This window comes from Myotis myotis, unplaced genomic scaffold, assembly GCF_014108235.1.
Source record: "Myotis myotis isolate mMyoMyo1 unplaced genomic scaffold, mMyoMyo1.p scaffold_m19_p_12, whole genome shotgun sequence".
NCBI classification, from domain to species: domain Eukaryota; kingdom Metazoa; phylum Chordata; class Mammalia; order Chiroptera; family Vespertilionidae; genus Myotis; species Myotis myotis.
Window position 1 is genome coordinate 27,860,458 of NW_023416316.1, and position 15,766 is coordinate 27,876,223.

The 15,766-nt window shown below is 42.4% G+C and overlaps 1 protein-coding gene across 6 annotated transcripts in view; it reads right to left on the reverse strand.

Annotated features, from left to right (window-relative positions):
- The window catches only part of UNC13B (unc-13 homolog B), a 146,550-nt gene that overhangs the window by 11,536 nt on the left and 119,248 nt on the right, over positions 1 to 15,766 (reverse strand). For all 6 annotated transcript variants that reach the window (XM_036330468.1, XM_036330472.1, XM_036330470.1 and 3 more), the window contains 9 exons: positions 13,056 to 13,283; positions 12,301 to 12,442; positions 9,363 to 9,532; positions 8,788 to 8,903; positions 8,319 to 8,482; positions 5,525 to 5,675; positions 2,802 to 2,870; positions 1,328 to 1,417; positions 872 to 1,000 (listed from right to left, as the gene is read on the reverse strand). In XM_036330468.1, coding sequence (XP_036186361.1) covers positions 872 to 1,000; positions 1,328 to 1,417; positions 2,802 to 2,870; positions 5,525 to 5,675; positions 8,319 to 8,482; positions 8,788 to 8,903; positions 9,363 to 9,532; positions 12,301 to 12,442; positions 13,056 to 13,283 — 1,259 coding nt within the window. The remainder of the gene's footprint in view (positions 1 to 871; positions 1,001 to 1,327; positions 1,418 to 2,801; positions 2,871 to 5,524; positions 5,676 to 8,318; positions 8,483 to 8,787; positions 8,904 to 9,362; positions 9,533 to 12,300; positions 12,443 to 13,055; positions 13,284 to 15,766) is intronic.

Here is a 15,766-nt window from a genome sequence, read left to right on the forward strand (position 1 = left end):
ATGCAAAAGAATGAAACTGGATCCCTATCTTATACCACTCACAAAAATTAACTCGAAATGAGAAAAAAAAATACTATTTAAGAAATCAAGAAAAATATACAAAGTCACCAGAAAATAAGTTAGGTTGCCAGCATAAAATAGGCGAAATAGGGCAGCCTTTCAGAGGACATGTCCAGCTGTGATATTCAGCTGACCAATATATCTCAGAAGACCATGCAGTGCAGAGAGAAGTGGTCAAAGGAAAAGTTAAATTTCTATTAGCCAGTAGCTCAGAGAGACAGCTGTAGATCTTAAAGGAAGGAGACTGAAACATAGAAGGATCCATGAGTCAGAATAAAATTAATCTTGGGGGAGAAAAAACGACTCTGGGATGGACTGCAAATTTACCCTCTGAAACTGCTCAAATTTTACTCATTTTCTTAAACTAAAACTTACTGTTCCCACTGTTGTTCAACTCAGTTATGTCACACCTGGTCCCTGTCCATCCACAAATGTCTCACATGGTCTAGATCAGTGGTTCTCAACCTTCTGGCCCTTTAAATACAGTTCCATGTGGTGACCCAACCATAAAATTATTTTTGTTGTTACTTCATAACTGTAATGTTGCTACTGTTATGAATGGTAATGTAAATATCTGATATGCAGGATGGTCTTAGGCAACCCCTGTGAAAGGGTCGTTCGATCGCCAAAGGGGTCGCGACCCACAGGTTGAGAACCGCTGATCTAGATGGTTCAAATCCTACAAAACTCACTCACCCTCAAGAACGTTGGGACTTTTTCCTGAACTCCCTTCTACCATGACCACAGCAAAGGAAAGCTGAGGCTCCAAGAGCCACTGACAGCTGGTCCCACCTGATCCCAAACCTCTTACCAGCTGATACTGGTGGCTGTACAAGTCATGGCAGTTGTTGAAGATATACTCATATGTGGAGTTCAAACAGGCCTTCACACAATCCTTTACCACCTGGCTGGCTCTTGGAGGGCTTTGCAGTTCTTGCACCTGCCAATTAAGAAAAGGAATATGGGCCCAGGGTTGTGCTTACCTGGGTGGGGATCTTCTCCTAGAACTACCTCTAAACTAGTCCAGATTCCTTCATCCCTCCAAGGGTTCCTGGACCTTGCCCTGAATTTAAATTGCCAAGATATCTGATGGGGAGACTGCCAAGCCCATCCTTATTGATCCATTGTGTTCATCAAAGTAACTCAGGGAACAAATGTATGGAAATGTGGGCTTAGAGGAGATGATTTCTGTAGCCTCACACTGTGCCAAATTATTCTTATTTTCCATATCCCTGAGGCCAGGTCCCCAGACCAATTCATCTCTTACCTTCATCCTGAAGAAGGTGATGCTGGTCAGCAAATCCACTGTGGACTTTAAGTCTTGAAGCCGCTCAGGACTCCCAGCAGGGAAATTATTCTGTTGTAAATCAAGCAAATGCAAGAAGGGAATAGAGAAATATGAAAGCCTTCCCTTCCAGAAGTAACGAAATAAAAAACTTCCCTAACTGCTACCCACTGGAATTTTTCCTAGTTGAGATGGACAAAAAAAGCTGTACTACTGAGATAGACAGGCCTTTGCCAAAAGCAAGTGCTAATAATCCCCAGCCCAGAAAGCAATGCTTCCTCCCCCCAACCCTACTTCCCATGCAATGTGTGTGCATTTGCACAAATGAACACCACCCCCCCCACACACACACACACTTACATACACACACTTTTTTGGGTGAAGATTCTTACACCCAAACAGTGAGTTCTTCAAAAGTTACACTCTAACTGTATATCCTGGAATATAAGTGTAGCCACACTCCAGACCAAGACCTGTACTTCCTGTACAATGGGCTCCAGCTATTCCTCTGTTTTGGAGCCAGCAGATGGCAGAGCTCTGAGCAGAACTGCTTTTGGAGTGCGTTCCTTAGGACGTTCTGGCTGTGCTTCACTTCATCGCCTTTGACATGAGTTTTAGGAACAAGTTGCCAATGACAGCTGAAGGGAGATGTTGAGCCACTCCCCATATTAAAAACCACTTATTTAAACCTTCATATAGCTACTTATAAGTCAACTATAAGATATACAGTCAACTCTCCATTATTCGTGCAAACGGAGGGCACTAGAAGTACAGATCATTAAAACCTCATTTGTTTTTTTTTACTTTGAGGTTATTTTTATACTTACTTTTTAATGTGGATATATTGCCTGTCCTGGAAATTCACAGCACTTTAAAGCAAGTAATGAATCCATTCTAAGAAGATTTAACTTAGGAAGAATTGAAAAACTGCCCCTTTCCCTGTCCTGCCCATTCCAGGTACCCACCCTCCTACTATATCTATTTCCTCCCTCCATCCTAGGAATGAGATGACTTCTGCTACAAATTACTTGCCCAAGCCAAGCTGCTCTCTCTCTCCCCTTAGCTGGATTCTCACACCTCCCCTGAAAAGAGAGGAGAATATGGAATAATGCAAGAAGGAACCATAATGATCTAATTTTTAAAGGGGCATTTCTGGAAGAGATTATCCTCAGGAGACTCCCTAGTGAGAATATCATCAGACAGTTTGGTGGAGTGAAGTGAGTGAGGTGGACAGCCACTGTCTTTAAAAGCAGCCACACCTGCTGCTACCACACATTGCGTGGTCCTTGGAATTTGCAGAACCACAGGTGTCAGTGGCATTGGCCATGCACATGGGTGTGATGACGCAGACCAATTTTCCTTGCCTTCAATCTTTATAGCCAAGAATGGTGTACAGTCTCTCTAGACTGAGCTAATAGTATCTCTTACCCAGCCCCACAGCCATGTCTTCACTCACCCTGTATGTAGAGAGGTCAATTCTCAGGGAGTTGTGGAGCTGGTCCAGTAGTTTCACAAATCTCTCTTTCTGACAGTGGGAAACAAATAAAGAGAAATAATCTGTTTCTGAGCTCCTAAAACTATAAAGAAACTGAACCACCTCTGGGTGAAGAGGAGACATTGGTTGGGGACACATCACATCCATCTCTCCTCATGAGGAGAATAACAACATGTAAGGGAGACATAAAATTGGTGGTCTCTGTTCCATCTCTTAGCAGCTCTGTCTCAAACTGGACAATCTTTTCACACTGGCAAGGGGAGAGGCAGTCCCTGGGAGGGAAAACTGCTCTTTCTGTACAAGAGTCAATAGGAGATGACCAGAGAGTGCACCTCCATCCCTTTGAAACTCTAACTCATCTTAGTCAAATAACCCTTTATTTGACTAAGATGAGTTAGAGTTTCAAAGGGATGGAGAAACTCCAAACATTCTCCAACTTGTTCCTTAGTCTGTGGTCTCCTGACTTATCTTGGGGTAGCTCAGGCGAGTTAGTCACAACCCAGCAGTAACAATGGGAGGGAGAAAGAGTGATGTATTTGGAAGGTGAGCAGGTAGTCTTGAGTGGCTTTCTCTTTAAATCACATCTACATCATTTCCCTCAGTTTATATAACATATACTAATTTAATAGTTGATTTTTATAGGAAAGGTATAATTAAATGTGGAATCACATGCCTATACGCTGTGTGGCATAGCACTCCTAGAATGCATATATTGATTATATAATACTAGAGGCCTGATGCACGAAATTCGTGCAAGGAACTCGGCCCTTGCAGCCCCAGCTGCCGCCACCCTCTACGGGGCAATTGATCTTGGCCCCACCCGCCGCCCACTGGTCGTTCCTGAAGGTCATTCTGGAAGGTCATACTGCTGGTCTAATTAGCATATTAGCTCTTTATTATATAGGATTAGAGGCCCAGTGCACAAATTCATGCACATTGAAAAGAAATTAATTAGAAGAAATATTTTAATATTGCTATTTGCCCTTTCTCTATACTAGTAATAGAAGTGTCAAATAAATTCACAATCAACAATGACAGATCGAAACACACACATGCGATTGGCAGCAGTGAGAGCTTTATATATATAGATAAACTTGCTTAATTAGACCTGCTTTCTGATTTAGCTAAACTTTTCCAGCCCAGTGAAGTACCTCAACTTCTCCTTCAGGTAATTGTCAGTAACACAGCAGTAAATATCAACACGAAGCAGATTATTATTGTAGATCATGCAGGGAGAACAAAGGGTAAAACATTTAACTGCAGCAGTGTTTGACTATATTCTGTGCAGTGAGAAAACCTGAAGTCATTTTCAAGGTCCACCATTTCTTACTTCTTTTCAGTTGGGTCAAGTTTCTAAACTTTCTAAATCTCTGTTTTCCAGCTAACGAATTGAAAACAGGATTCTACCGAGTCTCCTATCTACCTACTCCAGGACTTCTGTGAGGATCAAATGAGATGAAGCATGGGAAAACGCTTCACAGGCATTTGGTTAAAGTGTAAAATGTTTACACCTGGCTATAAAGCAAGACGTGTTCCTGGGCTGAAGAAACTCCAAGGAGGCTGGTCTCTAAGGAGAGGAAGCCGGGTGTTGTTATGTGATGTCATTACCCGGCGCCCACAGCCACTGTTTTGGGCTGGGCTGGGCTATGGGCTGCATTTTGTGCCATGGGGTCTTAGCAGCATTGGCTTGCAATTTGGTGGGCTGTTTCTCTGGGGTGGTGGCGGGGCCTGTGTCCCACTTGGGGGAAGCCCATTGTTGCTTTGTCAACGCCAGGTCCATAGTGCCGTTTTTTTTGTAAATAGCCAGTGCACATTACAGCAGCTCCTATGTTGAGCGTCTGCCCCCTGGTGGTCAGTGTGTATCATAGCGACCAGTCGGAGGGACACTTAGCATATTAGCCTTTTATATATATAGCTATCTTTGAATATTAAGTCAATATATAATGGGATATAACAGAATGAAACAAAGGCTTAATCAATGATATTAATTCATCTATAGAAAGACTCTCTTTAATAACAAGAAAAAGTTGTTAGGTCCATAAACAGACCTATTGGATTTGGGGGTATCAGTGATTTTATGCCTAAAGAGGTCATTTTTGTGCTGGGTCAAAGGTATTTCATCTAGTTTATATTGAAGTTATGACAGGTGACATTCTGAGTAAAGATTCAACTTCTCAAGTACCTTAACATAGGAAAGGGCATGCCCTGAATAGAAAAAAACAGTCCAGACACTAGAAAAGTGATAGGCTGAGTATACACTGATATCCTTGCTTAGGCAATAGTCTCATATGAATTTAAGTGGTATGAATCTGTCAGAGAGACTGAGTAATATTAAGAAAGATCCATTTGTGGACCTGTAGGACTAACGAACATGATGATTCAGCCACACTCTTGGCCTAGAGAGGTTCTACCTGAGCCCAGGTGTGCCCCCAAACCATAGTGATGCTCTTTTTCTCTCATTTATCTGTGTTTGAGGAGAGTCTATTAGTAAGTCAACATATCCATAATGAAATAAGAATAGTCTATCAGCATCGTCTGCATACTCATAAGGAAACAAATTCACCTATCTAGGTGGCATCTATATGAATTTTAGGCTCATCAACCAACTCTACAGTATTGACCATGAAAAATCAAACTTTATTAATTGATAACAAATGGGTAGGTATGTTTTATATCATACTCACCCCAAAGTTGGAGGCTGCAAAGCGATCAGATGCAGAGACATTGGTGGAGGCAGTTGTGTGGGCATAGTAGGCATTGATGTTGGCAAGTAAGGTGCTCATCACTGCTGGCACACCAGGACACATGTACTTGGATGACAAACATGCAAAGTGCCTGAAAAACAGCACCCTCAGCTTCAAAGACTCTTCAGGGCTTTCAGGGGAAGACAAGTAATTAAAAGATCTCACTGATGTGTATAAAGCTTCCAATCACCTTGATATAAAAGGATCTTCATAGTTTATTTATTCAAATACACATTCAATAAATGCCTACCATGTGCCAGGCCCTGTACTAAGCACTAGAATCCAAAGATGTAATAACCCAGCCCTGGCCAGATGGCTCAGTTGGTTGGAGTGTCATCCCATACACCAAAAGGTTGTGGGTTTGATTCCCAGTCAGGGCTCATACAGGAGAAAAGCAATCCATGTTTCTCTATCTTTTTTCTTCCCTTTTCCCTTCCTTCCTTCCTTCCTTCCTTCCTTCCTTCCTTCCTTCCTTCCTCCCTCCCTCCCTTTCTCTCTCTCTCTCCCTCCCTCCCTCCCTCTCTCTAAAAAAAGATCAAAATAAACATATCCTGGGGTAAAGTTTTTAAAAGCCCACAATGATGAGATGGCCAGGCAGAGAAAGTATTAGAAAGTAAGTCAATAATTCAAGGTGTGCTATGCAGAAACACCATAGAAACGTACAGGAAAAATCACCTAAATCAGGATGGTTCGGAACTGGAAGGATTTGAAAAAGGCTTCCCAAAGAAGAGATGGTTGAAACAAGTCTTAAAGGATTAGTAAGAATTAATCAAATGGAGAAATGTATACACAAAGGGAAATTGCATACAAAAAACAAATATATTCATGACAGAGTGACTTATTTGGGAAACAACAGTTTGGCTATTGTTAAGGTGTCTGATAGAGGAATACCAAGAAATGCAAGAGAAGTAGGTAGAGAATAGATAATAAAAGAGTTTATCCTAAATGCTAAAGTAAATTTTTAAACAAAAGTATAGTGTGATCGGATTAGTCTTTCAGAAAGGTCCCTTTGATGATAAATTGGAAAGAAAAGACTAGGATAAAGATAAGAATAAGACAGAAAGATCGCTTGGAGAGTTATTGCAATAATTCAGAAAAGAAGCACTAAAGCACTAAATAGAACAGAAAAAAGGTTAAGAGCACAAACTCTAGGTCTTGAGTCAGACTGTGGGTTTGAATCTCACCCCCACCATTCACTCTCCTTGGATAAATTACTTAAAGTTCTCTATGTCTCAGTTTTCTTATCTGTAAAATGGTTAATAATGATACCTACCTCATAGGGTTGATATGAGTATTAAATAAGTTCACATTTATAATATGCTTAGACCAGTGCCTGACACATAAGGAAATGCTATATACAAGTTGTTATTATTATCATTATTGTTGAGCTCTAGTAATAGTGATAGATTAAAAACATTTTTAGGAGATAGAAACTAGAGGTTTTAGAAACTGGATGTTGGGAGTTAAAGATATAGTAGCAAGTAAAAAAGAAAAGTTTAGGCTGACTCCTAAATTCTTTTGGACAACTGCATAGAAAATCGTACCATTTACTCAAATAGAGAATATACGAAGATAAGCATATTGGGTGAAGACAGTGTTGATTTGGAATGTAGGCAGGCTGGATTTACAATGCCTATGGGAATGAATACTCAGGAAGCAGCTGAAAATGGATCTGAAATTCAGGAAAAGGCCTCATCTGGAGAAAGTGACCTGGGGATCCTGATCCTAAAAGTAATGGTTGAGGTCACAGGTTGGGATAAGATCATCCAGGGAGAGCGAACAGATAAGAATGTCAGAGGACCATTCTTAAACCTCATTGCTCACCATATTTCTTCTCTTCATCTATATACTGAACTTCTTGTAATTTCTTGAATGTCCTTTGCTCTGTAGTATCTGAGTACCCCAGTAAATGCCCTACCAAAAGTGCCCTCCCTCCTTTTCGGTATTTCAAAATTTAGTTCAAGTGTCAACTCTTTAATGGCTTCCTTCACAGGCCTCCCCTAAAATGCAGATGCTCTCATAATACCCTGGGATTACTTCTATCACAGCATTTATCACACTGTATTGTAATTGCTTGTTTTCTGGTCCATCTCTCCTGCTAGAATAAGTTCCTCAAGCACAGAGGCCCCATCTTACTCATCTTTGTGTTCTCAGCACCTAGCACAATGTGTGGCACATAGAAAGAACTCAATACAAATTTCAGAATAAATGAGCACAGCCAGGGCAACAGTTACCCTCTGCTTACCTAGGGCTGCTTCCTGGGCAGCCTCACCAATAGACAAATTGTACTTCTCATAGTAGACGGGAATTCTATTATAGGATGAGACCTGGTCAACTCCAGCTGCTTTCCCTACAGTTCAGTGCCCTTTCCAACCTCCATGCCAATCTAAGAAAGCTGGTCTGTCACACACATATAGATGAGCACACATGCCCTATCTCCTCAGCCCTGTGATGTTTAGGTTTGTCTTTGCATACCCTCCCATGCCCTTTTCCCTTCTGTCTGAACTCAGGTAGACAGACAAGTACCTTCTTCCTGAGTCATTGATAAACACACTCCCTTTATACATATACCCTCTTTGCCTTGGGGCATACACGTACCTGACATAGCTCAGAGAGGGAAGCAATGAATCACTGCATATTACCCTGCTAAGGAACTGTCACACCCTAGCAGTGTGCCTTCATTAGCCACCCCAAGGGTTAGTAGCCACATCCCAAAACCCCAGGAGAGTCTCACGTCATGGCCTGATATATGGATTCAATGCCATAGCGCATAGCAAATTCATCCACAATTTCTTGGGCAGTCTCATCAAAGTACACCTTCCAGGCATCGTCTCCTCGGGCCTCAGGGATCTGGACTCCTCCATTGCCCTGAATGTCTGTGAGGTAATGGAAAAGGTTCTGCAGAAGACAGAGCAAAGGAAGGAGTTAAATATATAGTTAAAAAAATCTGGTGGTAAGGTCCAGGGTTTCTCAGAAATTCTGTCCTTCAAGTCATCGCTCAGCTCTTCCTGTGGCCCTAGTAGGTTGTTAGTGAAAGAGAACTGAGGCTGGGACTGTTCCTTGGGCTGTCTAAGTAGCACAGTAAGCCAAGGATAAAATAAAAAACAGGCTCCAAATCTTCAACCATCTAGCAATCCTATTCATTATCAAAGGCCCCTCCCAGCATTGCTTTCTAGCACCCCATCTACCAAGGGCTGGCTCACCTCATGGAGACACGTGTACTGCACATGATACGGGGCAACCTTCTCCTCACCCTTGATTTCCACATTGATTTGTAGTCGAATAGCCCCTGAGACGGCTGATTTATCTGTCCTCTTCTCTAGGAAGGAAAGAAGATGGAAATTGACACCAATGCAACTACAGACAGCGTGGACAGTTACCACTCTGGCTTAACCCAATGAAAGGGAGGCACTAGCCCCAGGGTTCACCTAACAGGGTGAACTCACTCGAGTGACCATATAGTCCACAAACACCCCAAATATTCCCAATAGGAACCCTCCTATTTCATTAGAAAAATATGGAACTAAAGGCACTGGGATGTGTATGAAAATTAAAGGGATTCTTGAAATCTGGAGAATGTCCAGCCAGAGCGAGTTCAAGCCACACCCACTCCTCTGTCCCCCATCTTTACTCTTGGTCGGTTCTCTACAGGGAAGGCAGGTTCTGCATAGAGGTATGCTTTAGCAATTGAGTGGTAGTTTTGGTAGATAGTACTTTCTCTAAGTTCCTCATTCATTCTCTCCCTTCCCACCAACTTTCTCTGGTGCTGTTTCCTCACCCAGGTTGTACCAGACATCCATCTCGCCACTCAGTGTCCGAACCTCGATGATGGTTTGGCCAAGAAAATCATCAGACTCTCGCTTTAGCCGCTGCTTTACTCTCGACTTGATGTCATCATCCTCATCCCACACACGTACCTTAATCCGGTCAGAAGAGTTGTGGCACTCACTGTGACAGAATTAGGCAGGCTCTGTTAGGGACAGACCCAGCAGCCCCCATTCCAATTCCCTCCCAACGCTCCACCAACTACACTTGAAGCCTACAGAGGCAGAGAAGGAGTTAGAGAACAGTGGTACTAAAGTTCCACAGGAGTCAAGCTATCCTAGCAAATGGCTCTTCATTCCTCAGCCTGGGTGGCTCTATATACCATTATCCAGTCCTTGTTGCCTTGGGATTAAAAAAAAAAAAAAAAAAGAGGGGAAAGAAGAGTAATCAGAAATAATTCTGATTTCCTGTGCAGCTAGCTATATCAACAGCACCCAGAGGAAAACAGCTGGACAGATGCTACAGAGCCCTAGGAAGCAACTGCTAGTTCCTTCTCCAGAGTTAGTAAAGGTGTTAATGTTCATGGCATGTCCACCTTGTCATATCTACTTAACTTTCTACCTAGCTCCTCCATGTGTCTACGTATATGCTTGGTGAACTTCTATCATTCTTTAATACACACTTGAATGATCATTTCCTCTATGGTGTTTGCTCTGGAGAAGGGAATTTGCCCAGGTCCCAGCCCCTTCCACCTCTTTCCCAAACAGTTGCTTTCTGGGTCCTGTTGCCTCACCCAAAAGTTGCACTTGACAGAATTTGCTGCTCCTTTCTCTGTGTTCTCATAATATCTTTGCATGTTCATTAAAATATAATAGTATAACTACTGGTGTATTGATAAAATAATAAACAAATCAACAATGAGCTTCTTTTTTTTTTTTTTTTTTCTTGGTAACCCAATCATTGTTTAATAACATGCTATTTAGCCTCCAAGTGTTTGATTTTTTTTCATTGTAGTTGAGTTCTAACTTTATGCCATTGTGGTCTGAGAAAAAATGCTTGTATATTTCTTTCTTCTCGAATTTGAAGAGACTTTGCCTGTGGCCTAATATGTGGTCTGTTTTTGAAAATGTCCCATGTACACTTGAGAAGAATGTATATTGTGTAGCTTTGGGGTGAAATGTTCTGAAGATGTCACTTAAGTCCATCTGATCTAGTGAGTCATTTAGGATTGCTATTTCTTTGCTGATAACAATGAGCTTCTTGAAGCCAGAGACTGCCTTATTCATTTTTAGATATAAAACATCATGTACAGTGTCTTGTACAGAACAGGGGCTTCATCAGTAGATGAATGGATTAGAAAACTGTGGTACATCCACATGATGGAATACTATGCTGCTCTAAAAAGGAAGGAACTCTTACCATTTGCAACGTCATGGATGGAACTGGAGAGCATTATGCTAAGTGAAATAAGCCAGTCAATGAAGGAAAAATACCACATGATCTCACTCATTCATGGATAATAGAGACCATTATAAACTTTTTTTTTTATATTTTATTGATTTTTCACAGAGAGGAAGGGAGAGAGATAGAGAGTTAGAAACATCGATGAGAGAGAAACATCGATCAGCTGCCTCCTGCACACCTCCTACTGGGGATGTGCCCGCAACCAAGGTACATGCCCTTGACCGGAATCGAACCTGGGACCTTTCAGTCCGCAGGCTGACGCTCTATCCACTGAGCCAAACCGGTTTTGGCATAAACTTTTGAACAATAATAGATACAGAGTCAGAGTTGCCTCAAACAGATTGTCAAACTGCAGTAGGAAGGCCAGGGAGGGTTGGGGGGCAGGAGGTAGGGGGGTAAGAGATCAACTAAAGGACTTGTATGCATGCATATAAGCATAACCAATGGACATAAGACACTGGGGGATAGGGGAGGCTAGGGGACTGTCTAGGGCGGGGGGATAAAATGGACACATATGTAATACCCTTTGTAATACTTTAAGCAATAAATAAAAAATAAAAAATAAAAAAAAGAACAGGGGCTTGATGAGTAGTTTACTAAATGGATAAAAGTGGGAAAATTGACAACAGAGTCAATTCATTTAGAATAAAACATAAGAAGGAGTCAAGCAAGAACCATTCAGATTCTCAAAGAACCAAGTGATCCCCCAGTAACCACTGCCTCTGGATTGGAGAGTGATTTTACTAGGTTCCAATCAATCCCTTTTCACATGAGTTCTCCAAGGAGCCAACAGAAGGTCTCTATATGGCCAGCCTGCTTAGCTCATCCAGCCTTCAAGTCCTGGTCTTGGGCCTTAGGGGTGTGACAAAGCATCTCGATTCTCCAGACATTAGTCCAAATCCCAGACTAGAGCTTTCAACAACCATCTCTTACTATCTTATAAAGTAGTCTAATAAAGTGAGATAATAGGAAAAGAATTGGTGGGGTTGGGAGTTGGGGTGGGAATGGGGGGAGCTGAGGCAGAAAGAAAAGCAGAGCCCTTTTAGGTGAAATGGAAACTCCTCCATACTGCTTATTTCTTCCTTCAAGCCAGAAATACCCAGTTGTAGGACAAGGACATTTCTTCCCCATTTCCCAGAATAGCCTAACCTTTCCCAGGCATGGTGGCAGTGCTGGGAGGTACACAATAGGGTGGTCAGTCCCTGGTCCTGTAACTGAGCAGTAGTAAAATCTTTCTAATGCTAGAAAAAGCAGTATGAAGTGCCCAGGATCCCCGTTAATAACCCTAGTTAAAATAGGATTTGGGGAAAGTAACCCTGATACAACAGTCCATGAGAAGAAAACCAGAAAAAAATGGCATGTGAGAAATGGGTTTTCTCCACTGTCTCTGCCCTATCCCTCTTAGGGGCCAAGCCCAGAATAAGAGGATTTAATGTTGCTCCCAAATACACATAGTACCAGGTAAGACAAAGACCTCTGTGACTTACAAATGGAACTTCTCCTCCCAAACAGGATTCAGATTCCCAAAAATGGTCTTGGTACGCTTCTTGGTTTTACCCACTTGCACAGTCACATAAGGGTCACTGGATCCTGTCTTGTCCTTGGCTTGCAGGCCCTGAGCACACACCACTGCAACCCAAATACATAGAGGAGACTTCAAAGTATGCTCCAGAAGTCAGAAATCCTCCAAAGCATGACTCATACATTCTCCATCTTAGAAAAGCCTCTCTCTGCTTCCTGCACAGGAACTCCTCCAGATCTACCTTTTGTCCCAAGCCACCAGTCTTTCCTTCAAAGCCTAGTTCAAGAATCTCAGCTCCCCATCAAAACCCTAACTGACCACTTACCCCTAAACTGTTCCTTACCGTCTCTGATAGATGCATCCTTCAGCCACATCCACCCAGCTAATATAATTAGTCCCTGGGTAACTATTTCCTGATCTCCTACCAGTCCCTTCTCCTCCACCCCCAGCTCTTGTATTATCAGATTGTCAATCAAGTCCATAATATCAGATTATTACCAAATCCTTCAGTTATCACTCATATTGTTTGCAAGTGCCAGTCTTACCTCTCCTAGCCTCCTAGGAGAGGAGGAGTGATGAATAATGAGGCCCGCTTTCTTTCCCTCAGTTCTGTCTTCTTTCTTCCCAGCCCTTTGGCTCCTTCACACTCAGGTGACTTCTTCCCTAGTCTCCTCTCCATAGCCTAGTGCTTTCTGTCTCCTTATACTTAGGCCTACTCACCAGTGATAGTAATCTTGGCTGACCATTTGGAGGTGCCATCCAGTACACTCTGCTTCACTGTTTTCATCTGTTGCACATGGGCAACTTTGCTCACAGTGAAGACATCCCGGATAACTTCAAAGATCTCAGGCTTATTACGCTCTCGGATCTTCATGCGGTCCTTCATGGCCATGATAATGTTCTGGGTCCGGTCCTCAGCTCCATGTTTACAGCTCTTTTCTGCAGCCCCTGAAGGATGGCCAGAGACAGAAAGTAAGATAACCAGCAGGCCATCTATAAGATTAAGGGTCAGGTTGAGGAATGGAGTCTGGGAGAGGTCACTGAGGAGGGGAAGCAGCTTAGGAAGACTGGGATATCTCTGGGAAAAGCTCATCACTTATGAGGCCTGCTGAAGTTTAAAATGCAATTCAAAGGGTAGCAAAAACTTGAAAAATGTTATGGGGGTTTATTATATTATTCAATTTTGGTATATGTTGAATTTTTCATTTAAAAAAAGAAACAAAAAAGTGTAGCTCAGTCTGCAGTTGGCTTTATCTTTCTTCCACCTAGATGGTGGTTGAGAGAGATACTCTTCAAGTCTAAGGCTCAAATATCACCAATTGATATCACAGTTATCATGGAGGGGTGGTGGGTGGGCATGACAACTCCACCAATCTCATCCAACTTCCAAACCATGATAGACCGTAGACCCCAGAACTGGTCATAGTGCACAGTTAAGTTCTGTCCCATGCTCCAGTGCCTTTAATCAGAAAATAGTGTGGTAGGGTAAGAAAAGTATGGCCAGGCAGAGTTAGGTAACAGAGAGAGTTAGGTTCAAATCCCGATTCCAGAACTCCTAGCTAAGTAAACTGGTTTCTTTTAAGAGAAGAAAACATCACTTTTCTCTCAGGGTGCTATGAAGCATTACATCAACATGTATAAAGCATCTAGCCCAATGGCTTGCATCTAGCAGGTACTCAATAAATGGTCACTGTTATTATTACTATCATCATTATTATCTTGGCAGGATGGCAAGGGCCATCATCACTAGCTGTGACCCCAGCCAACTCATCTCGAAGACTAGTAGACTTCCCCTGCTGCCCTAAGAATTATGAAAGAACACAGACTCCTCCAGTATAGTTCATTAACCAGGCTTCTCAGAAACCATCCTTCAGCTTCATCAGCCCTGCAGACTGATTCTTACCTCTCTCTATTCTCCAAAGGCTTAGGCCTTTACTACAAAACCTAGAGTGGGGGGAGGGGAGGGAAAGGCCAACATCTGCATCCTAACCATGGGAGGATGGCAAGCAGGTTTTCTGTCCAGAGAGGCCCATAAAAAGGCATTTCATTACACTGTGTGCTTCACAGAAACCTTAGGCAGAAGATATTGCTGATAAATGAAAACTGACCTGGGCTGCATCCATTTAGCACATCCTATGCCATGCTACGCCCTTGGATTGGAACTTCTGAAAGGCCCTTGAGAAAAAAAATCGACACTCTTGCTACACAGCAGCATTTCAGAAGGTTTCTGGCAAGCAGCCCACTTGGCTGCTAGCAATTAAAGCGAAGACCTGCTGGCACCTGTGCTTGTCACCCCCTCATGATGGGTTTGGGCAAAGTCATCACTAGCATTCATCTTCAGACCATCTTTTCAGAGCCCCATCTCTTCTGCCGACTTGTTCTACCAGTCTCTTCATGTCTACTGTAGTCATGTCACTGGCACCAATCTAGGGCTCTTCAAAGGAGGACTTCTTTTTTCTTTTTTTGGTATTTTATTTATTTTTACTTTCTATTGAACTTATTAGGGTGACAATAAATTACACAGGTTTTAGGCGCACAATTCCACAACACATCCTCTGTACACTGTATTGTGTGTCCGCTCCAAGACAAGTCTCTTTCTGTCACCATATATCGTCCCTATACCTCCTCCACCTCCTCCTGACCCCACCCCCTGCCCATCCCTGGCAATCCCCACACTGTTGTCCTGTCCATGAGTTTTTTCTCTTTTTCTTTTTCGCTCAACCCCTCCACCAACACCCATCCAGACCCCCAACTCACTCACTCCCCTCAACAGCTAACAGTCAGCTCTCTATCTGAGTCTGTCTCTATTTTGCTTCATTGGATTCTACACATGAGTGAAATCATATGGTACCTATCTTTCTCTGACTGGTCTATTTCACGTAGTATAATGCTCTCTAGGTCCATCCATGCTATAAAAAAAGCTATGATTTCCTTCTTTTTGATAGTCAAGTAGTATTCCTTTGTGTAAATGTACCACAGCTTTTTAATCCACTCATCTACTGATTGGCACTTGGACTGTTTCCATATCTTGGCTACTGTAAATAATGCTGCTATGAACAGAGGGGTGCATATATTCTTTCTGATTGGTGTTTTGGGATTTTTAGTATATAATCCCAGAAGTGGATTGCTGGCTCAAATGGCAGTTCCATTTTTAATTTTTTGAGATAACACCATAGTGCTTTTCACAGTGGCTGCACCAATCTGTATTTCCACCAACAGTGTGCACAAGGGTTCCTTTTCTCCACGTCCTTGCCAACACTTGTTTTTGGTGATTTATTTATGATAGCCATTCTGACAGGTGTGAGGTGATACTTCATTGTGATTTTAATTTGCATTTCTCTGATTAGTGACATTGAGCATCTTTTACATATGTCTATTGGCTATCTGTATGTCCTCTTTGGAGAACTGTCTATTCAGGACCTTTGCCCATT